Genomic DNA, 19,120 nt, shown 5'->3' with positions numbered 1-19,120 from the left:
TTTTGTGGCCCAAAAATCTCCATTTTTGTTTTTTTTTTTTTTTTTTTTTTTTTTTTATCAACAATTCTTTTAAATACGTATTTTATTATTTAATAATTTATAACATTGTCTATAGAAATGAAATGACTTGTAAACATTTTTATTTAAGCTTCTGAAAACCCACCTTGACCAAATTGAATGTAATACTCTTTTTTTCTTGGTTGTCTGTTCCTGTGTTGAACTAAGGCAGGGATGGGCAACTGGTGGCCTGCGGACCACGTTCTGCCTCCCACCGCACACTAAGAGGCCACTGAAAAGAACAAAAAAAAGAAAAACTTTTTACAAACCCCCCAAAATCTACAAAAACGACTGATAAATATTATAGGTTTTTCACGAAAAAGAAAATGGGTTTAAGTGCGGGAAAAAAAATATCAGACATTTTTTTTTTTTTTTTGTGGATTTGGAATGATATGGGGCAAACATTACGTCAATGATAAAATAAATAAATATAAAAAAAGTGGCTTGATTTTTGTGGAAAAACAAAATGCTCTAAGTGAATTCTTGAACTCGTTGGTTTGCTGTTCAGCAGTTTTGTGCCATCCTTGATTGTTAATTGTTTACATTGAGCCTTTTGCACTGGAAAAAATAAACTCACAATGTGTTTATTTTGTTGTTTTTTTGTGCGTAAAACTCCTTGTTGTTGGGTTATGATAGTGGATCTTTTATTCATGCACTGACATATGTATTATGAAAAATTAAAAATATATACATGGCCTCCCGAGTAGGACTGATGAAAAATTGTGACCCCCATCCAGCATTTAAGTTGCGCATCCCTGAACTAAGGTGTGAGAAGGAAAGAGTCCTCCATACGGTGCAATTAACTTATTTATTTGTCTATTTGAACCGTGTGTCAAAACAAATGGAGCAGAAAGCATTATATACACATCATCATAGCTAAGCTGACAGGCACATGCGCTAACAGTCCGTCTAATTTACACAAGAGGCTATTAGGGACAGAAAAGGAGGGTTAAAAAAAAAAAAAAGCACAAAAGCGCATCAACATTAACATCCCAAAACAAGGAAGCGGAAGCACAAGAAACTTTTGATCTCTTCCATTTTTTTTTTTTTTTTTTGTGGAGGCAATTCCATGACTGACAATAAATAGCTTACATTTAAACTGGTAGTATTTCTCATAGCCTCTTTGATGCAGCTTTTACCCCCCACCCCCAATAACAAATTTCATTATTTGAGGACTTGAAAACAAGAATCAAATCAAGAAATGCCATTCTTTAAAGTGAGATGAATTGAATTAAATAGTCAAGGAAGAAAAAAAAATTGCCAAAGAAGTTCCCTGGGATTAGCGCTGAAGCTTTGGTCCTCTAGCCGCTCGTTTTGGTCATTTTCAACAATCAAACTTCCCACCGACTTGACTCAGCAACACTGACTGGGAATCATCAGTCTTAGTTTGTTCAAGAGTTCAGGAGTTCCTGGTGAAGGTGGTGTGTATGTGTGTGTATGTCTGCGTGCGTGCGTGCGTTGCGAAGGAGGGGCGTGAGGGGTCTTGACGCCCTTTACAGGTAGTCCAGCTCCAGTGCGTGGCTCAGAGCCTCCAGGTCAGCCCGGCAGGACACCCTCCAAAATGGCATGTTTTTCTGAGGACGCACAAAAGGACACCTTTCAATGAATTCAATACATGACAAAACAAAATTTCATATTCATGACGATCACAACAAAAATCATGACAGCTATTGTCACAATTGTCGCACCAAAAGCATTTCAACATGTGATTTTCATTCGAAAAATGATGAAATCAACTACGTGATGTACTTTGTGTACATTAGAAATAATGACAACAAAATAGCAACACCCAAATGAGTTTTGATGCATCGTATCAAAATGGGATGACAGAATGGAAATGTCTTTAATTTAGTTTCATTTGGATTCATATTTAAATGAACATTTAATTTTTATATTTATCATGAATATTTAGATTCAAGACGGTGCCCGCATACAGGCACTCTACATTCAATGTCCTAGTCAGATGTTTTTGTTTTTTTTTAATCAAATGTTTCCACATGCCACTCCTTAGAAATATATCCATCCATTTTCCATTCCACTTATCCTCACAAAGGTGCCGGAGCCTATCCCAGCTGTCTTCGGGCAGTAGGCGGGGGACACCCTGAACTGGTTGCCAGCCAATTGCAGGGCACACAGAGACGAACAACTGTCCGTGCTCACACTCACACGAGGGACAATTTCGAGTGTTCCATTAACCTGCTATGCATGTTTTTGGAATGTGGGAGGAAACCGGAGTACCCGGAGAAAACACACGCAGGCACGGGGAGAACATGCAAACTCCACACAGGAAGGCCGGAGCCGGAATCGAACCCGATACCTCTGCACTGTGAGGTCGACGCGGTAACCACTCGACCACCGGGCCGCCCTTAGAAATATATCTTTAATAATAATAATAATAATAATACATTTCATTTATAAGCGGCTTTCAAAACACTCAAGGACACTTTACAGCCAAAACAAGAACAATAAAACCACAGATAAAATTATAAATAATAAAAGGAGAGATGAATTTAAACTGAATATGCGATTTTAAATAGTGATTTTAAATAGTTTAGGCAAAACCCAACCATAGTGCAAAAAAAAAAAAATGGTTGGGGACTGCTGTACAACGGCGATGAATTCACTTTGACTCGACTTTCATTACATGATAGTTGATGAGAAAAAAAATCTTTAGTCGTTCAAGCCCTCGCTGAGACACGTTCGAAATTTGAAAGTGAGCCTCACCTTCTTGGCCACCGTCTCCTCTTCGGTTCCGTCTCCGACCACCACGTAGACGGCTCTTCTGCCAAACCTCTGAGAGATGCGATCAAAACAGCTCTCTTTACCTGCCACACGCAACAATCACACAGTGTCATTTTAAGAAAAGATTGAGTATGCATGCTTTTGTTTTCTTCCCCCCACCCTCCTCACTCACCGATCTTAGTGGCACTGTAGATGTTCTCTATGGGAAAGGCTGCTCCCAAACCATACAGTAGCACTTTGGAGAGGGCCGGGACCAGCTGGGTGGTGGTCACCAGGACGTTCACGCAGTTGGGCCTGAGATCAGACGGCACAATGCTGAGTCAGCTATGAAGCGTTCAACATTCATCATATATGTTGTATAGTGGGTACAGAAAGTCTACACACCCCTGTTCAAACATATTTTAGGTTGTGCAGGTACTAAACGCACACACACACACACACACACACACACACACACACGCATGCACGTACGCACACACATACACACAAACACACACAGAACTCAAACTTTCAAGGCAACAAATTTGAATTGGGCAATTCAACAGTTCAACAAAATATTTTCAGTTTTGCTGCTATGAAAATTGAAAATGAAGAAATAAAGAGAACTTTTGTCCCCTGTATTTTCTTCCTAACTTAAAGATACAGTACAAGGAAAAACAAAGCAGCAAATTGTTTTGGAGCTTGCAAGTCGCTTTCTTTGTTGTCAATGTCAAATGTCAACTACTTCTTTATTTTAAAGATGCTCCAATTGCAACTGCTGTTTTAGTCCCCCAACAACAAGTTGTATGTCTTTTTTGTTTGTTTGTTTACTTTACAGTGTAGGTGTTCTTGACAAGTTATCACATCACAGAAAAAGAGCATTGCCAAAGGTGCCCTAAAAAGCCAAAGCAAAAGCCAAATTAAAGTGAAATGACCTGGTGCTGATGAGCGCCAGAGCCTTGAGGGCTTGGGTGAGCCACAGGTCAGTGAGGACCTCCATCTCCCGCCTCAGCTGGAGCCACTCCTCCCGCTTGGGGCTGCCCAGCAAACCTGACCACCAGGGGGCGGCACAAGCGTCAACATGAGAACGCGACACACACACTTCGTGGAAACAAATCAATGGATGTTGCAAATCTTTTTTTTTTTAATGATACTTCATCTGTAATTATAGTTCATTACGGTTTTTGCTAATGTCACTGTAAAACAGGTTTTCATTCGTTGTCCTCACTCTGAACTTAGACGTTGTTGGGCAGGTGAAATTACAAGTTGTTCAACAGTATAACTTTTGTTTAGGTCACATTCAATGTTGTTCGACAGTGCAGCTTTCCTTAAATTGGAAGCAAAAATCCAAGCTGTTCGACTCCATTTCCCCCATTAATCATTAAATGAAATGGTAAGGCGTCCAAGGGTGTATTTTTCTTTTATTTAACGTGGCATTCCAAGTTGTCCATTTTCTTTGAAATGTATTTGAAATTTCCAGAAAAAAACGGTGTCTAAGAGCTTTTTGCAATTTTCTTTAAATTGTCGTTGAAATTTAAAGAAACGACAATTTCATCTGCTATAATCTAATGTAACACATTTGATTCATTGTTGATTGAAACTTTAAGTGAAATTCCAAGTTGTTCGATATTGTAATTTTCCTTCAATTGAAGGTGAATTTCCAAAGAGTTACTATATTGTTCACTGAAGTGGAAATGAATGAAGTTTTTAGGCACTCGGGTTTTCTTTGATTTCAGGTGAAATTGGTTGTTGTCAGACAACACGTTTTTTTTAATACTTGGTGAAATTCCAGGTTGTTTGAAAGCAGTTTCCTTTAAACATGCAAAGAAATTTCAAGCTTCATTTTAGGTGACATGCCAAATTGTTAATGTGGTTTTCTTCACATATGAAGTGAAATTGTGCATTTTTAGACAGTATATTTCGTTCAGTGGCAAACCCAATTGTCAGTGGTTCAGATGTCTTCCTGTAAATATGAGGCAAAATTTCATATTTTTGGACAGTCTAATTCTGAAGATGAAATTCCAAGTTGCACAATAATGATTTTTTTTGATAATGTTGGTGAAATTTCAAGTTTTTAAAAGTAAAAACAAAAACAACAACAGCAACAAGGGAACAAAGCTGTCATGAAACCATGTGTAATTCAATCCAAACTACAGCTAAGTGAATACATTTTACGAAAAGGAGTGAACACATTACCTCCAACATTATTCTTGTATGTGTTGTAAATCTCTTTGACCCGCCGGTATCGGAACGCCAGCTTTCTCATCCAGTCCACCCCGCCGTGGACCCCCGAGCCCAAGCACAGGGAGCCGGCTCCCGCCGGGCTCTGGAAGCCATCCGTTGTGAAATTGTATGTGCTGCAATACAAAAAAAAAAAGCTACTTAATACAAATGACACAAACACCACAAGCGATCCTTATAATTAATCATTAACGGTCAGTTGACTGCATATTTTCAGTGAGACTGAATCAAATGGTCTTAAAAAGTTGTTTTTTCTAACTGCTATTTCCTCATATTTCCACATGGGGACGCAAAAGAAGAGCTAATTTCATGCTCGGGGAGGTAAAGGGACAATAAGCACCACACATCGGCCGCATATACTGTAGAGAAACAAAAAACAAAATTCCCGCTGTGAGATCGAATGGGAATGAAAATATGACGGAAGATCACAAAAATACATGGAATATAAAGGGAATTATAAAGAATGAATGTGGTGAAGAATTACATTTAAGGCACTTCAAAAGCATGATGCACGGTGTTCTACCTCAGGTCTTGACCGTTGTCATCCGACGCCACGTCGTCAATGTGAACCTGGTCGCATTCCTAACAAAAGGCAAAGCAAAAGGCACAAAGGTGCAAATAAAAATGTAAGCGCGATTATCTCTGCATAAGCACAATGTTATATTGATTGAATATATTTGCCTTCTTATTTTTCCGTGAAACTCCAAGAAGACAGACAGCATCTTTTTTTCTTTTTCATTGAAGGTGAAATCAAACTTTCTTTTATATGTACGCACGGGTCAGAAAGAAAAATATAAATGATTTATCCAGAAAAACTGCATCCACGCATGTTTTTGTTGTAGGACGTCTCGTTGTCAGAATGAGGAAGTGGGCGCCGCTGGCGTGCTCGCTCACTCGCGGCCTGCATGGCAGTGGACTTTATTAATTTTTTTTAAGTTTGGGAAGATCTTTTCTATGACGTGTTATAAGGGTAACTTAGCGAGAACAAAAATAAGAAAAAAACAGATTCACATCTATGGACAAGTGATCTGCCGTACCACTCAATAGCAACTGGTGGGTGCAAAGGACTTGGCGTCACATCCATTCTTAATATGGCGCCGTGCATTAAAATTAACGACGAGGGCTATTTTGGCAAATACAAGACTAGACACAAAAACAGGAACACCAGAAATTTTCTAAACTTAACAGTATTGCTGTCATTCTCAACTCAACTCAACTGTATTTATAACTCACTTTAAAACAACCATCACTGTATACAAAGCGCTGTGCATGGAGCAAATATCATGTATACAACAATCAACAATAAAGCAATAAATTAATAACAAAGACGGTAGAAAGCACAAAAACAGTAAGACTAAAAATCAAGTCTCATGCTAAGTCAAAAGTCAAAGAACAGAAATGAGTTTTGAGATGAGTTTTATAGATGGGCAGCTAGGGGGGGCATGCCGAATGTTCAGTGGGAGGTCATTCCAAAGAGAGGCACCAGCAACGCAAAAGGCTTGATCTCCTCTGAGCCTCCACTTAGTTCTTGGTACCCCTAACAGTGTCTGGTCTGCAGACCTGAGGGCAGGTGCGTAGGGGCGGAGAGCTCAGAGAGGTACGGTGGAGCGAGGCCATTTATATATTTGAAAACAAATAATAGCATCTTAAAAAATACTTTAAAATCTATAGGGAGCCAGTGAAAGAATGCCCGAGTAGGAGTTATGTGCTCCCTCTTACGAGTACCAGTCAAGAGGCGAGCAGCAGCATTCTTGATTCTCTATTAATGCCTCGAAATGGGCTGTTAATGGGGCAAAATTCCAGGTTGTTGGACAGCTTTAAATTCTTGGTGAAATTCCAAGTTGGTCCACACTGTATTAATATCAAGTCTTTAGACGGGATATTATTATTCAGAATTTTGGGGTGATATTCAAAGTTGTTGGGCAGTGTCTTTTTCTTAAAAGTTTCAGCATGTACGGTTTTACGGCAAGGGGTGGCAGCTGCTACCTTTACTAAATTTCTTGTCACTCCAGTTGTCACCCCCATAACAACTGGCAATGAATCTATCGATACAAAATTCAGAATATTATGAAAGATGTCCCGTATATTTTCTACATAGTGTGTTTTAAAAAGTGTGTTAAGAATTTATTCCCACTCCGACGCCGCCCGACCCCACTAATCTCCCCTGTCCCCTTTTTTCAAGAAGAAATGGGTGCATCCATCAATTAGTTTGCCACAACCCCTACGCCCCACGACAACACATAATAAAACATCCATAACCCACTTCATTAAAATCTACTGAATAATGTTGCAGTGCTAAAAAAAAAACCCAAAAAACAAAAAAACACCTCTTCTTATTTTTTAGGGTTTTTTAAATTTTTTGTTTGTTTTAGTTTCAGGGTGCATACCTCATTTTTATATTGTTGATCAATTGAATGCTTTTAAATTACACATACTAGTGAAGCAAAGCACTTTATTTGGAGAAATAAAGGTTACATAAAAACATAAAATGAAAACAACAACAAGTGTAATGCTCTAAATCAGTGGTTCTTAACCTTGTGAGAGGTACCGAACCCAACACGTCCATATGCACATTCAACGAACCCTTCATTATTGAAAAATAAAAATATGATTCGAGAAGTGCTCCTTTAGTTATGCCGGTGCGAGACTAGAGTTGCTCAACTTGGCATGACAAATCATGCAGATAGGACCCTGAGTCCCATCACGTTCTGTGATACATGTGAATCCATGTTGTACATATTCGTCTGACCCCTTCTTTTTTTTTTTTTTTTGCTCGACATAATTAGCATGGATTAAAATATTCTAAAAAAAAAAAAATCACATCATGAACTATCACGACAGTCACACATTGACTACAGAGCGAACTAAATTTCCCGCAGCACTGACTGGACAAGCAATGTAGCAATGTGATCATCTGCAGCCAGTGATGGCCAGGCGGGCGTATCGTAACTGAATGACATGTTGAGTTGGGTGTGTCTTAACCTCCATGGCAGAAGCTCTGTCGAACCCCTGATACCGATTCATCGAACCCCTAGGGTTCGATCGAACCCAGGTTAAGATCCACTGCTCTAAATTGTCCCGAGGTGTGAGTGTGAGTGTGAGCGCAGATGGTTGTTGGTCTCTGTGTGCGCTGTTATTGGCTGACAACCAATTCAGGGTTGCCAGCCATCTTTGGCTGACTGGCCACCGTGATCTTCAGCACGGTGCTTTTTCCTAATTTGACTCATCTGATGTCACTGAATTCCGCATAAAAAAAAAAAATGCTGGGTCCCTGAAAAGTGAACTATATTTACAAGTATTTCTTTTCATAGATACTATCATTGTCATCATCGTGCAAGTACACACAGTGTATATAGTAGGTGGTTCCATTCTATAATGTACTTATATTTACAGCTGTCTTCTGGCAGCAGGCGGGGGACACCTTGAACTGGTTGCCAGCCAATCGCAGGGCACACATAGACGAACAACAACCATTCATGCTCACATTCACACTGAGGGACAATTTAGAATGCTCAAATAACCTACTATGCATGTTTTTGGAATGTGGGAGGAAACCGGAGTACCCAGAGAAAACTCATGCAGGCATCAGAATCAAACCCCCGCACCTGATTACTGTGAGGCAGAAGTGCAAGCAAGTTGTCCACCATGCAACCTGTTTTCTTTCATATAGTTGAAATTCCAGGGTTATCGACAGCTAATTTTCCTTCAGGTTTTAAGTAAAATTCCAGGTTGCTCACGTAGTAAAGTGTAATGTAAGGCTTTTCGTGTGAAGACAAAGCAGGTGACAATGTCCCTGACAGCCTTAATATGAGCCTGTGAGTGGTGACACGGCAGAAATGAGGTAATTGCACCTTAAGACTTAGCAGCAGTTGTCAGCCACATGCTGTTCCTGCTTAAGAGATTTACGTGAAGCCTGAAAACAATGAGAAAAAAGAAAAACGGGTTCTGTTGGCTTCTTTCCCGGCCCTTCATTCACTCCTCCGCCCACTCCACTAATGTTCCTGTCTCTCTCACACACACACACACACACACACACACACACACACACACACACACACACACACACACACAAAATCTCTTTCTTATTTGTTTGAAAAGTGCGCACACATCATTCATCATAGACGAGATTATTGTGCATTAAGTAATGCATTATTTTACAGTTAAAAGCTTGGCTGCTAAAGCCAGTAGAATAAAAAAACTTACCATTGTTTTGTTTGACGAAGTCACAGTGATATTCACTCGAACAATGTTGATTTCATGTGCTTATAAAGTGATACACAAAGGGCTCTTCTTTATATTCTGACCGGCCCAGGCTGCTCTGCGAGCCCAACAATGCATATTAATATTTGAAAAAAAATAAATACCTCTGAAAATCCAAAACGAGTAAACTAACAAAATAATAAATACATAAATGAATAAGGTGACCTGTTTTTTTTTTTTTTTTATGGTCACTTTTACTTCCACTCAATCTGATCTTTTATTCCCCCTTTCTTTTTTTTTCTACATTTAAATTAAATTAAACAAATAAATCAACAAAAAAAGTCAATAGAAGAACTGCAGTACTACAGTAATAGAAAACAAACTCTCAATGGAGGCAAAATATTAAGTACGGTATGTCAAATATAAAAACAATAAAGTAAAATTACAGAATTAATTTTATTCAACACTCCATCCATCCATCCATTTTCTGATCCACAAGGATCGCGGGGCATGAGCCTTTCCCAGCTGTCATCGGGCAGTATTCACCATATTTATTTTAAATATTACTATTATTACGTAATATTATTGCATTTTAAGGGTGTAAAATATCTAATTATACAAAAAAATGAAAATTGTCAGGCAAAATTATGGCATGAATAATTATGTCTTTCCTTAGTCTGACTTTTTTTTTTTTTTAATACACAATACATCAGTGGCTCCTAAAGTTTTTACCCCAAGTCCCACCACCAAAAATACTTGGTCCTCCAAAAACCAGCATCTTGCCCAATATTAAAATACAGTATGGAGTAGGCCAAAGTGTTCATCAAAAATGAGGCATAGGTTTTACTCTCCAAAAAGTACATTTATTATTATTATTACAAGCCACTGTAAAATTATGCAGTTTTAATATTTGATTCAGTGATTCTATTATGTACCACTAGAGGGAGCCAACATACCACCACTGGTACTTGTACCGCATGTACTGCTCCACATTTTTCTCCCGAGTTGTTTGGGTTTTTTTCTTTTGTATTTTTTTTTTTTTTTTTTAGCATTTTTAGAATTAATCTCATTAGTATTCAATATTTTATTCACATGCAGTTCTAATTCATATTGTTACTATTATTATTTTGGTATTATTTAACACAGCACATTTCACGACTAACGTGATTGGTAAAGTTTGCGTCAATGATCACTGAGGCAACACTTAACTTGATTTATGTATTTCGTGTTATTATTTAGAAAAGCAAAAGTTTCCCCAGTTTACCTCCAAATCGTTGAAGAAGAGACGTGAATCGGCCAGATTGAAGATCATCTCCTCCATCCACAAACCCAGTGAAACCGCTTTGGATGAATCCTGCAACAAGATCAGAACTCAACAAGCAGCTCAATTAAGAAGAGGATTCACAAATGCAAACAATTAAAAATAAAAAGCACGAACAACCTGCACTGTAAAATACTTAACGAAAGATAAGATCTGCAGGATTGACAGCCTGTGCGGTATGCCGATCCTATCGCGTGAATCTGATTTGGGGAACAATCATTCATCTTGAGAAATGTTCTTGGCTTTGTCAGTGCAGGCTGCCTGCTCCAAGTCGGAATCTTGTCGCTTCCGCTGTTGACTCGGAAAACGTCAATCACGTTCCAGGGCAGGCAAGTGTGAATCTGCTTCAACACTTCTCTGATTCTTATCAGAATCTGGGCACGTTTGGATCGTTTCATTTACACACGGACACTTTTTGTGAGAGCACTTTTATAATGTGTCTAGCTCACAAACATGAACATTTTCACATTTTCATTCCTCCAATACATCTTTTTTTTCTGACCAAATTGAGATTTTTAGTAGCCTTTCGAATTTTCATTCGTCCAAAACATCTTTTTTTTTCTGACCAAATAGAGATTTTCAGTAGCTTAAGCAAATAATAATCATGTAATAAATGTGAAAATAACTACACGTATTTCTGCATTTTAATCCGCGTATAGCTTTTGACATACCACCAACTGACTGGTAATTATTTACCCTCACCACATGATTGTGTGGTGATGATTTGAGACACTGAGAACTACAGTGGGCTCCAAGTACGTGCTGGCCATTGGGAATTTCGTCAAATTGCGTTAATTTTCCCGAACAGACGGTCTATTTCTGGGCTGGTCGAACCGCGTAAAGGAACCTTCCCCGATTTAATTTTGTTTTGTGGTGACAATCAATGGTCAACACACCAAGAAACACTGCTTTGACCACTAAATATAAAGTAATCACCAGTCAATCGGCGAAAATTAGCATAGTTAGCATTAGCAGAGACTAATAGAACCCTATTCAGGTTAAAAAAAAATGTCACAAATTATATACTGGTATGTATACATAATCACTTGACTCACAACTTTCTCACTTTGAATTCTGGGCCCGTTAAGTCTTTATTATCGCTATTATTCTATAATTATGTTTTATGAATAGCACACATAGCCACATAGTTCCTTTTGACAGCTACTGGAAAATAATTTTAGTAATTTTCATGTCAGTGCATGTTACTGGCATAGATAGATGAATAAATGTCCATTGTTTGCCAGCCAGGGATGCTGAACCATTTTTGTTCAGATGAACCGAAATCGGATAATATCCTGTGCAACTGCTGATCTCCTTTCAAACTCATTTGCTCTGGATAAATTAAAATGACTGCAGTGTACATACAATATGTTTTGCAAAGTGTAGTAAAAATTTGGGCTTGCACTTTTACTTTGTGCACCAGCAAAATGTACCCCGGGAAGCTGCATGGGTGCTCAGTTACCCGAAATGACAAAAGCAGTTGTGAGCGCAGATGTGCGCCGCATTGTTTAGAGCTTTGTGGTGTCCGCCGGCGGCAAGCTAGTTGGGAGAGGCAACAGGATGCTAGCCAAAGGTGAACGCCAGATTACCACATTCACGTTGACGAGCCAAATCTCCGGGTGGCTGGTGAATAATTACACAATTGGAAAATAAGCCCTTTTGTATGTACAAATGAAGAGGCAATGATGGAAATAATGTCGAGGGAGGAGCATCGCAGGACAGAAAAAGAAGAGATTCATGAAAGAATGAATGAGGCGGAGTTAAAGGATTACGAAAGGATTGTTCTTCTTCTCTCACAATTATAATAATTATCCATAATCACCGTTTCCAACATGCAAAAGCCTTTCTCGGATAATCCAGAGGAAGAAAGATTTGAAAGCATCACGATGTCCTCGACTCACACAAAGGGGTTGTGGGTCAACGAGCGCACACATATGGTGGTCCGGTCGAACCTTTGTTTCGCGTACAAGGAAGGTGGAATGGCCAAGAAAGAAAACGGACACATGTACATGCCCGTGCATGTACATGTGCACTTTGAGTGCATTTTGTCCAAATCAAAGCATTTGTGAGGCATTTTATTTGAAGGAAATGATGAAGATTCATTTGAAATGATATGAAAGTGTTTTGGGCTCATCGTTTGTCTGATATGTAGCAATTGAATGGTGACTGCGGGCATTAATTTTATGTTTCGGATCGATCTCATTTACTTGTGTGTTTTCACGATTCACGGCAGGTCTCGGTCCCTGTTTCATTGTCGTCCACTTACTAGTATAAGATGAGTGGACTGTACTATTATGATTTGAGTACTGCATTAGGGAGTGTTACGACTTTTGGACAAATTCAGGTTACATACAGGTATAGAAACATTGTGGGAACTGCAAACAATGAAACAGAGGCTTCCCGATTACGATTGGGAAAAATACCATTTTGGAATCTAGCGCAGATCAGTGGCGTTGTTTGGCCCATTTTATGGGGGTTAGAAAAAAAGAGATAGATAGATAGATAGATATTTTCTCCCCCAAAAAACAATTAATCCAATGTAGTTGCAGCCCTTGGTTTGCCCTTTTCTTTAGGATGCCCCTTGCCGTGGATCGTGATCAAATCTATTCCACTTGGGGTCATTTGTGATGCACATTGTCGAGGAATCAAATGCAACCCAATATGGATATGAAATACAAAACGTTTCATTATTGTATCACTTGAAACATTATTTAGGAAAGTCATTATTAGAAAGTGGAGAGTCGAAAAATACAAACCAAATTAGCCTCAATATTACTTTAGTTTTTTTTAATTAAAACAGCATTGAGTCATCAAAGCAAACAGTTATTGTGTTGTGATTATTTATTAATTTATTTGTGAATAAAAAATGATGAGTTTCGCTTAACGATACTTTGTGACACCACACTTGCCCTTTTTTTTTGCATAGTTTTGTATACACTGGAAGAATGTGTTCATATTTTCTTTCTTGAAACATTAAAAACACACAGTAATTACTGTATTATTGTGTACTGTTTTAATAACAGACTGAAATAAGACGACAAATCTAATCTGTTGACTTTAACCCTTTCAGGCACAGCGGTTTATCATGTTATCAGGTCACAGGTTATCATTATTGCTGCATGAAAGGGTTCAACTTTTAAATAGTGTTATCAATACGTGTCAGCTGCCTGCATGCTGGATTTGTTCACATCGTACATTTTCTGGGAGCTAAGCCTATCCTCACAAGGGTCACGGGGTGTTCTGCAGCCTATCGCAGGTGTCTTCGGGCAGTAGGCAGGGGACACCCTGAACTGATTGCCAGCCAATCGCAGGGCACACATAGACAAACAACCTTTCACACTCACAATTACACCTAGGGACAATTTAGAGTGTTCAGTCAGCCTGCCATGCATGTTTTTGGAATGTGGGAGGAAACCGGAGTACCCGGACAAAACCCAAGCAGAGAAGAGAGAACATGCAAACTCCTCACAGGAAGGCCAGAGCTGGGATCGAACTCTGCACTTCTGCACTGTAAGGTCGACGCTCCATGCTATGCTCGATGATTTTATGTTCATTTCGAATGTATTTATGTACAACTCTTTGCTGTGTTGGTGGTTTTGAAAATGCTCCATAAATAAAATTGAGTTGAGTGGAATTGAGCTTGTCATGAAGCAAGAGATAGCCCGCAAATGAACAAATAATTGACAAGTGAGCGGATGGATTTTTTTTTGAGGGGGGGTGGGGGGGCTTGGCTCAACTGAGTGACATTCCTGTTCAAGTTTTGAGCTGAGTCCAAGTGAGCTTTCTCGGTTCCAGCAGAGAGTCTTTGGGAATTAATGAGAAATTTTTGGCGTGTGAGTCACATTTCAACACTATGCAAGTCATTTTTTTGTTCTTCTGAGCCGTCGAAAGTTTGGAAAAATAACGGAAGGGGAAAAAAAGAAAAATAACAGCATGCAGCATGAGGCCATCGCCGACCCCACTCTCAAAACCCTGTCAGCCTTGCGTCGAGCCGCAGGGGGACCGTGAGAATTCAAAACACTACATTCCCGGCCAAAGGCAAGAAACGCACCACTGTCCGCACCCCCTCTGTTGCTCCCGTGTTATGTAAAACATCCCACTGGATGTCAATCATTCCGCAGGAAGCCATCGTAGCTAAGCATGCCGTCTGTGTTAAGAAAAGAAACAGCGCGGGGCAGACCGGGAAAAACATTTTAGCGTGTGAAACGCTTCACAAAAGTCCACTGCCGTTCATCCGAGCAGTCGGCCGGGTTTTTAATATTGATCGAGTGAACCCCAGATTATTAGCGATTCGCTACTCACAATTTCAGATACGGTAAACTCCCCTCTGTCATAGGCGTTCCAGAACACCCCCGCAATAAGTAAATTCCTCGATGGAGAATCTCCTGAGGTGTTTTGATAGAATTTAAAAGTCACTTCTTCTTTTTGAAGGTCTCTAAACACGCTTTAAAATAATTCAAGCATGTTTAAGAACATTTAATATATTGAGACAGAGCAATGGATAAGATGATAATATTGCGTATAACAGTGGAGTGGTTTACCGTTCCCGTCATGAGTTCACAGTAAACAAATCAAATTTTCTCCAAAGTAACAAACTTAACTTATCGGGCTGTATTCATGTAGACAGGTGTGCACGTGTTTGGTGTAAAAACTGCCACATCTTGATTTTCATGCCAGGGCAAAGCTAGTTTAGCGTGTTTAGGAATTTGGCAGACCGCCCTGTGCCATGTTGGGTCCTCAGGCGGACTGAGGACATTTTCTTTTAGATGCCCCTGTGCCTGTGATAATTTTGTGATTGAAAGTTAGATTTTAGACCAACTTAGGTCAAAGTTGCGGCGCAGGTGGTGTCACATGATTTTGGTGGATTTGATCCGGGCGCAAGGAGACAGATCATTGCGTTCTGCTGATGTGTGTGATGAATCTCAGCGTATTTCAATCAGAAATATGAAAACGGTGTGCATCAAATCCTCTGAATCGTTATAAAATAGAAATCGGTTCACTGAATGCATGATTATCAATTTTGGCTGCCATCATGTCAAAGCCTCGTGTACGCTGAATTTAAAGGAATGTAAGGAACCGCTTCCATTGGCTGGGAAACAAGTCAGCTGTGTTCACTCCCACAAATGCACATGCCCCTTTCCAACTCTGCTCATTTCTAATACCAATATAAAACTCCACCCATGCGCACAGTTAGACTCAGCTTTGCACTACTGTAGTTTTGTGCTCGCCGTTAAAATTGGTCCCATCATCTCACGATAAACATTAATAACCATGTCTGAAGATGTACATTATAAAATGAACCTGCATCCATTACTGTCTGTGTAAAAAGCACTGAGACATTTAGTAATGTCTTTCTCTTCGACAAAAATGTCACTGAGCTTAAACTACTTTGTGGTTTCACTCTTCTTCTTTCAAATTTACAATAATAAACACAATAGTGTGCCACCGTCTAGTGGCCAACAGTGGAATTGCACCCAAAATAAACAAATGTGAAATTGAGTTATAACTGGACCAAAACGAATTATGGGACCGTGAACCCACAACCCATAATGGAGTGGGTTGACTGTAATTCCGTTTTTGTTTTCCTGGGGAACCTATCCTCAGCTATTAGTTTCACGTATTTGTGGATTTTTGCTCTCTTCCTGTAATGCCACACGATGCCACCAAACTATTGACGAATAATAATGTAGTAATTGATATCTGGAAGGAAGTATGTTAAAGTCATCCATCTTGACTGATAGACTGCAGTCTTTGTATGTCAGGTAAGAGCTAAGTTTAATTTGGGTTGTAACGGAGAGTCTTTTCGGGTGGAAATCAATCATAAAACTTGTTAAAAAAAAGTCAGAATCTATCAATGAACCGGAAGAATACAAAAAATAAACAGGTGCATATATGGACAACTGCACTTCCGATCACTTGGAAGCCATTCATTTTCAAGGGGAAAGTAGTAAAATAAGCTTGAAATTATATTAAACTATTTTGGGATATTAATTATTGGTCTAAATATGGCTCAAACTATTTACATTGGAAATTAGTTTTGAAAATTGTGGGGGGTGTCAATTACTTGCAATTTACTGTACCTGAATTATTACATGCATGAATGTGAGTGAAGGGGAAGTTGGGAAAGGGAGAGGCGGATTCTGGGAGGAGGTGGGTGGTGTGATGGTACCTTGCCAAATCTTGAGGAGAAGGTCCCCGTGAGGAGCGAATGGAAAATTATGATAGTTTCATCCAGGTCCCAGATAAACACCCGCTGCAGTGAAATAACACACATTGTAGCATTAACCTCAGAAGAAGAGAGTGTGCTGTACAGGCGAAGGCAAAAACAAAAGCATCTGCTCCTGTCTTTCATGTAACGTGTACCTCAAACATCTGGAATGACAGGTCATCCAAAATCAATAGGGTTTATTGCTCGGACGCAGAAAAATGATCCATGATTTATTGAACATTGTCTCCAACGGACCTCAAAGGAAAAAAAGGTATCCCCAGATTGAACATTGAAAGGAACTTCATGTTAAAATAGACTATTTAATGTCTCGGGGAAAAAAAAAATTGTTGGATGTCTGGAGGGCCTGACCACTCATCACATGTGATATTAAACAACCAAGTAAGCTGTTCTGGTGTGCCTGATGCATGTACCACAAGCATGGATCCACACAGAAATTGGCAAAGGACTTGGTGAATGGGTGGTGAAGTGTTACTCCAAAAGTCAAAATGCAGTTGAGTCTATCTGGGCACTTGCTTTATGGATATGGTTTAATTTGGGTTATGCTTATATTTGTGCAAGTGCCACCTATTTGCAGTCTGGACATGGAGGGATGACTGTCGCAAGGTCTATGGAAGTCTCGAATAACACAAAAAGTTGCTAAAGGGATTGGAAACGGTGCTACATTAAGAAGCAAAACTATAGCTTTGTTGTAACGCCCTTGTTCCACCCCTGGTCACCAGACAAAGCCAGTTCTCGAAAACAGTGTGATTTAAAGCAGAGTTTCCTTTAAGATGGGGATGTTTCAAAATTATGCTGAAAAACATAACTGATAGTAGTTTAAAGTGTATGAATTATCTATCCATCTATCCATTTTCTGATCCGCTTATCCTCACAAGGGTCGGGGTGTGTTGGAGCCTATCCCAGCTGTCTTCAGGCAGTAGGCAGGGGACACCCTGAACCGGTTGCCCGCCAATCGCAAGGCACACAGAGACGAACAAACACCCGCGCTCACGCTCACACCTAGGGACAATCTTGAGTATTCAATTAGTCTGCCATGCAGGTTTTTAGAATGTGGGAGGAAACTGGAGTACCCGGAGAAAACCCACGCAGGCACGGGGAGAACATGCAAACTCCACACAGGAAGGCCGGAGCTGGAATCAAACCCTGCCTGCATTGTGAGGTCGACGCGCTAACCACTGGACCACTGGGCCGTCCATATATAAATTAATCCACTTAAATATGTTGAACAAGCATCTGCCTGGGTTTGACTATCAGTCAAAATCAAGAGGGCTCAATCATCTATTAGTGTTTGGAGATTGATGGATGGATGGATGGATGGATGGATGGATGGATGGATGGATGGATGGATGGATGGATGGATGGACTGATAGGTAGGTAAATTGGTCGCTACTTAGGTATGTTTACCTCAATGTCAGCATCCAACGGCAGTGCTGGGTCACTGACTTTTTTCCTCCCCCTCAACTTCCCATCGGACCCCCTGCGCATGGGCACCGTGCCCCTCTCCCCCTCCTCTTTACCCGGTGTGGGGGGGCTTGGCGGTGGGTGATACTCTCCTAAGACACAAAACATGCTAATCAGTGTCTTTCTCTGTAATGTCCTGCACCGTCCAAAAATTAGGGATGCAGCATTGTGGTGAAATTTCAGGATAAACCAAAAAAGCACGATAACCTTTTCAGGTGAACTTAATATGACTTTCGGTGAAGTTCATTCTGAAATTTCACCAGATGTGTGTGGATTCTTCATGAGCAGCAGACGTACCCGTGTGAGACTCTGGGCTGTGATTGGGTAACATGATGGGGTGCTCTGGATGTTGATAGGCTAACGGGGTGCTGATGGAGGCGGGGCTGATGTTGCTGCCGCTCAGGTACGGGCTGTTGTAGTGATGGGAGTTGTAATACGGCGAGTACTGACTCTGACTGTAGCTGGAATACGATGAAAACTCCTGCCAAGAATTAACAAGCTGATCCCACATACACACAAATTGACACATTTCTCTGCAGGCTTTTTAAAAAATACCTCTAATTCAATAAATGTGATTCAGGAATGGGTGACAAAATAACAATATTTTTGATTTTTAACAAATATTGCAACAGTTAATATCAATGAGGGTAACGGGAAGCCAAATAAAATATTTTTCATTATTTTTTTAAAATAACCTTCCATTAAATTCAAGACCTCCCAGTCAATAAATATGATTATTGACCATGGGCAATATAGACTAAAAAAATTGTATCACAATATTGTAGACTTGGGAAAAAAAAATGGCAATAATATTTTTTATACAAACCATGTTATATAAAGGATTAATAAAGTGCACGTTTAAAAAAAAAACAACAACACTACAGCTCTCC

The 19,120-nt window shown here is 39.7% G+C and overlaps 1 protein-coding gene across 2 annotated transcripts in view; it reads right to left on the bottom strand.

The window, feature by feature from the left end:
* Positions 1 to 846: 846 nt before the first annotated feature.
* eya2 (EYA transcriptional coactivator and phosphatase 2) overlaps positions 847 to 19,120 on the bottom strand; it is a 44,600-nt gene continuing 26,326 nt past the window's right edge. For both annotated transcript variants that reach the window (XM_019879722.1, XM_019879713.1), the window contains 10 exons: positions 18,528 to 18,711; positions 18,174 to 18,322; positions 16,710 to 16,793; positions 10,484 to 10,573; positions 5,543 to 5,601; positions 4,975 to 5,135; positions 3,714 to 3,828; positions 2,972 to 3,093; positions 2,782 to 2,882; positions 847 to 1,631 (listed from right to left, as the gene is read on the bottom strand). In XM_019879722.1, coding sequence (XP_019735281.1) covers positions 1,551 to 1,631; positions 2,782 to 2,882; positions 2,972 to 3,093; positions 3,714 to 3,828; positions 4,975 to 5,135; positions 5,543 to 5,601; positions 10,484 to 10,573; positions 16,710 to 16,793; positions 18,174 to 18,322; positions 18,528 to 18,711 — 1,146 coding nt within the window. In that variant the 3' untranslated portion in view covers positions 847 to 1,550. The remainder of the gene's footprint in view (positions 1,632 to 2,781; positions 2,883 to 2,971; positions 3,094 to 3,713; positions 3,829 to 4,974; positions 5,136 to 5,542; positions 5,602 to 10,483; positions 10,574 to 16,709; positions 16,794 to 18,173; positions 18,323 to 18,527; positions 18,712 to 19,120) is intronic.

The sequence above is a fragment of the Hippocampus comes genome, unplaced genomic scaffold (assembly GCF_001891065.2).
Source record: "Hippocampus comes isolate QL1 unplaced genomic scaffold, H_comes_QL1_v1.1 scaffold205, whole genome shotgun sequence".
Taxonomy (NCBI): Eukaryota; Metazoa; Chordata; class Actinopteri; order Syngnathiformes; family Syngnathidae; genus Hippocampus; species Hippocampus comes.
Note: the sequence above shows the minus strand (reverse complement) of the source record. Positions and strands in the feature narration are given on the sequence as shown.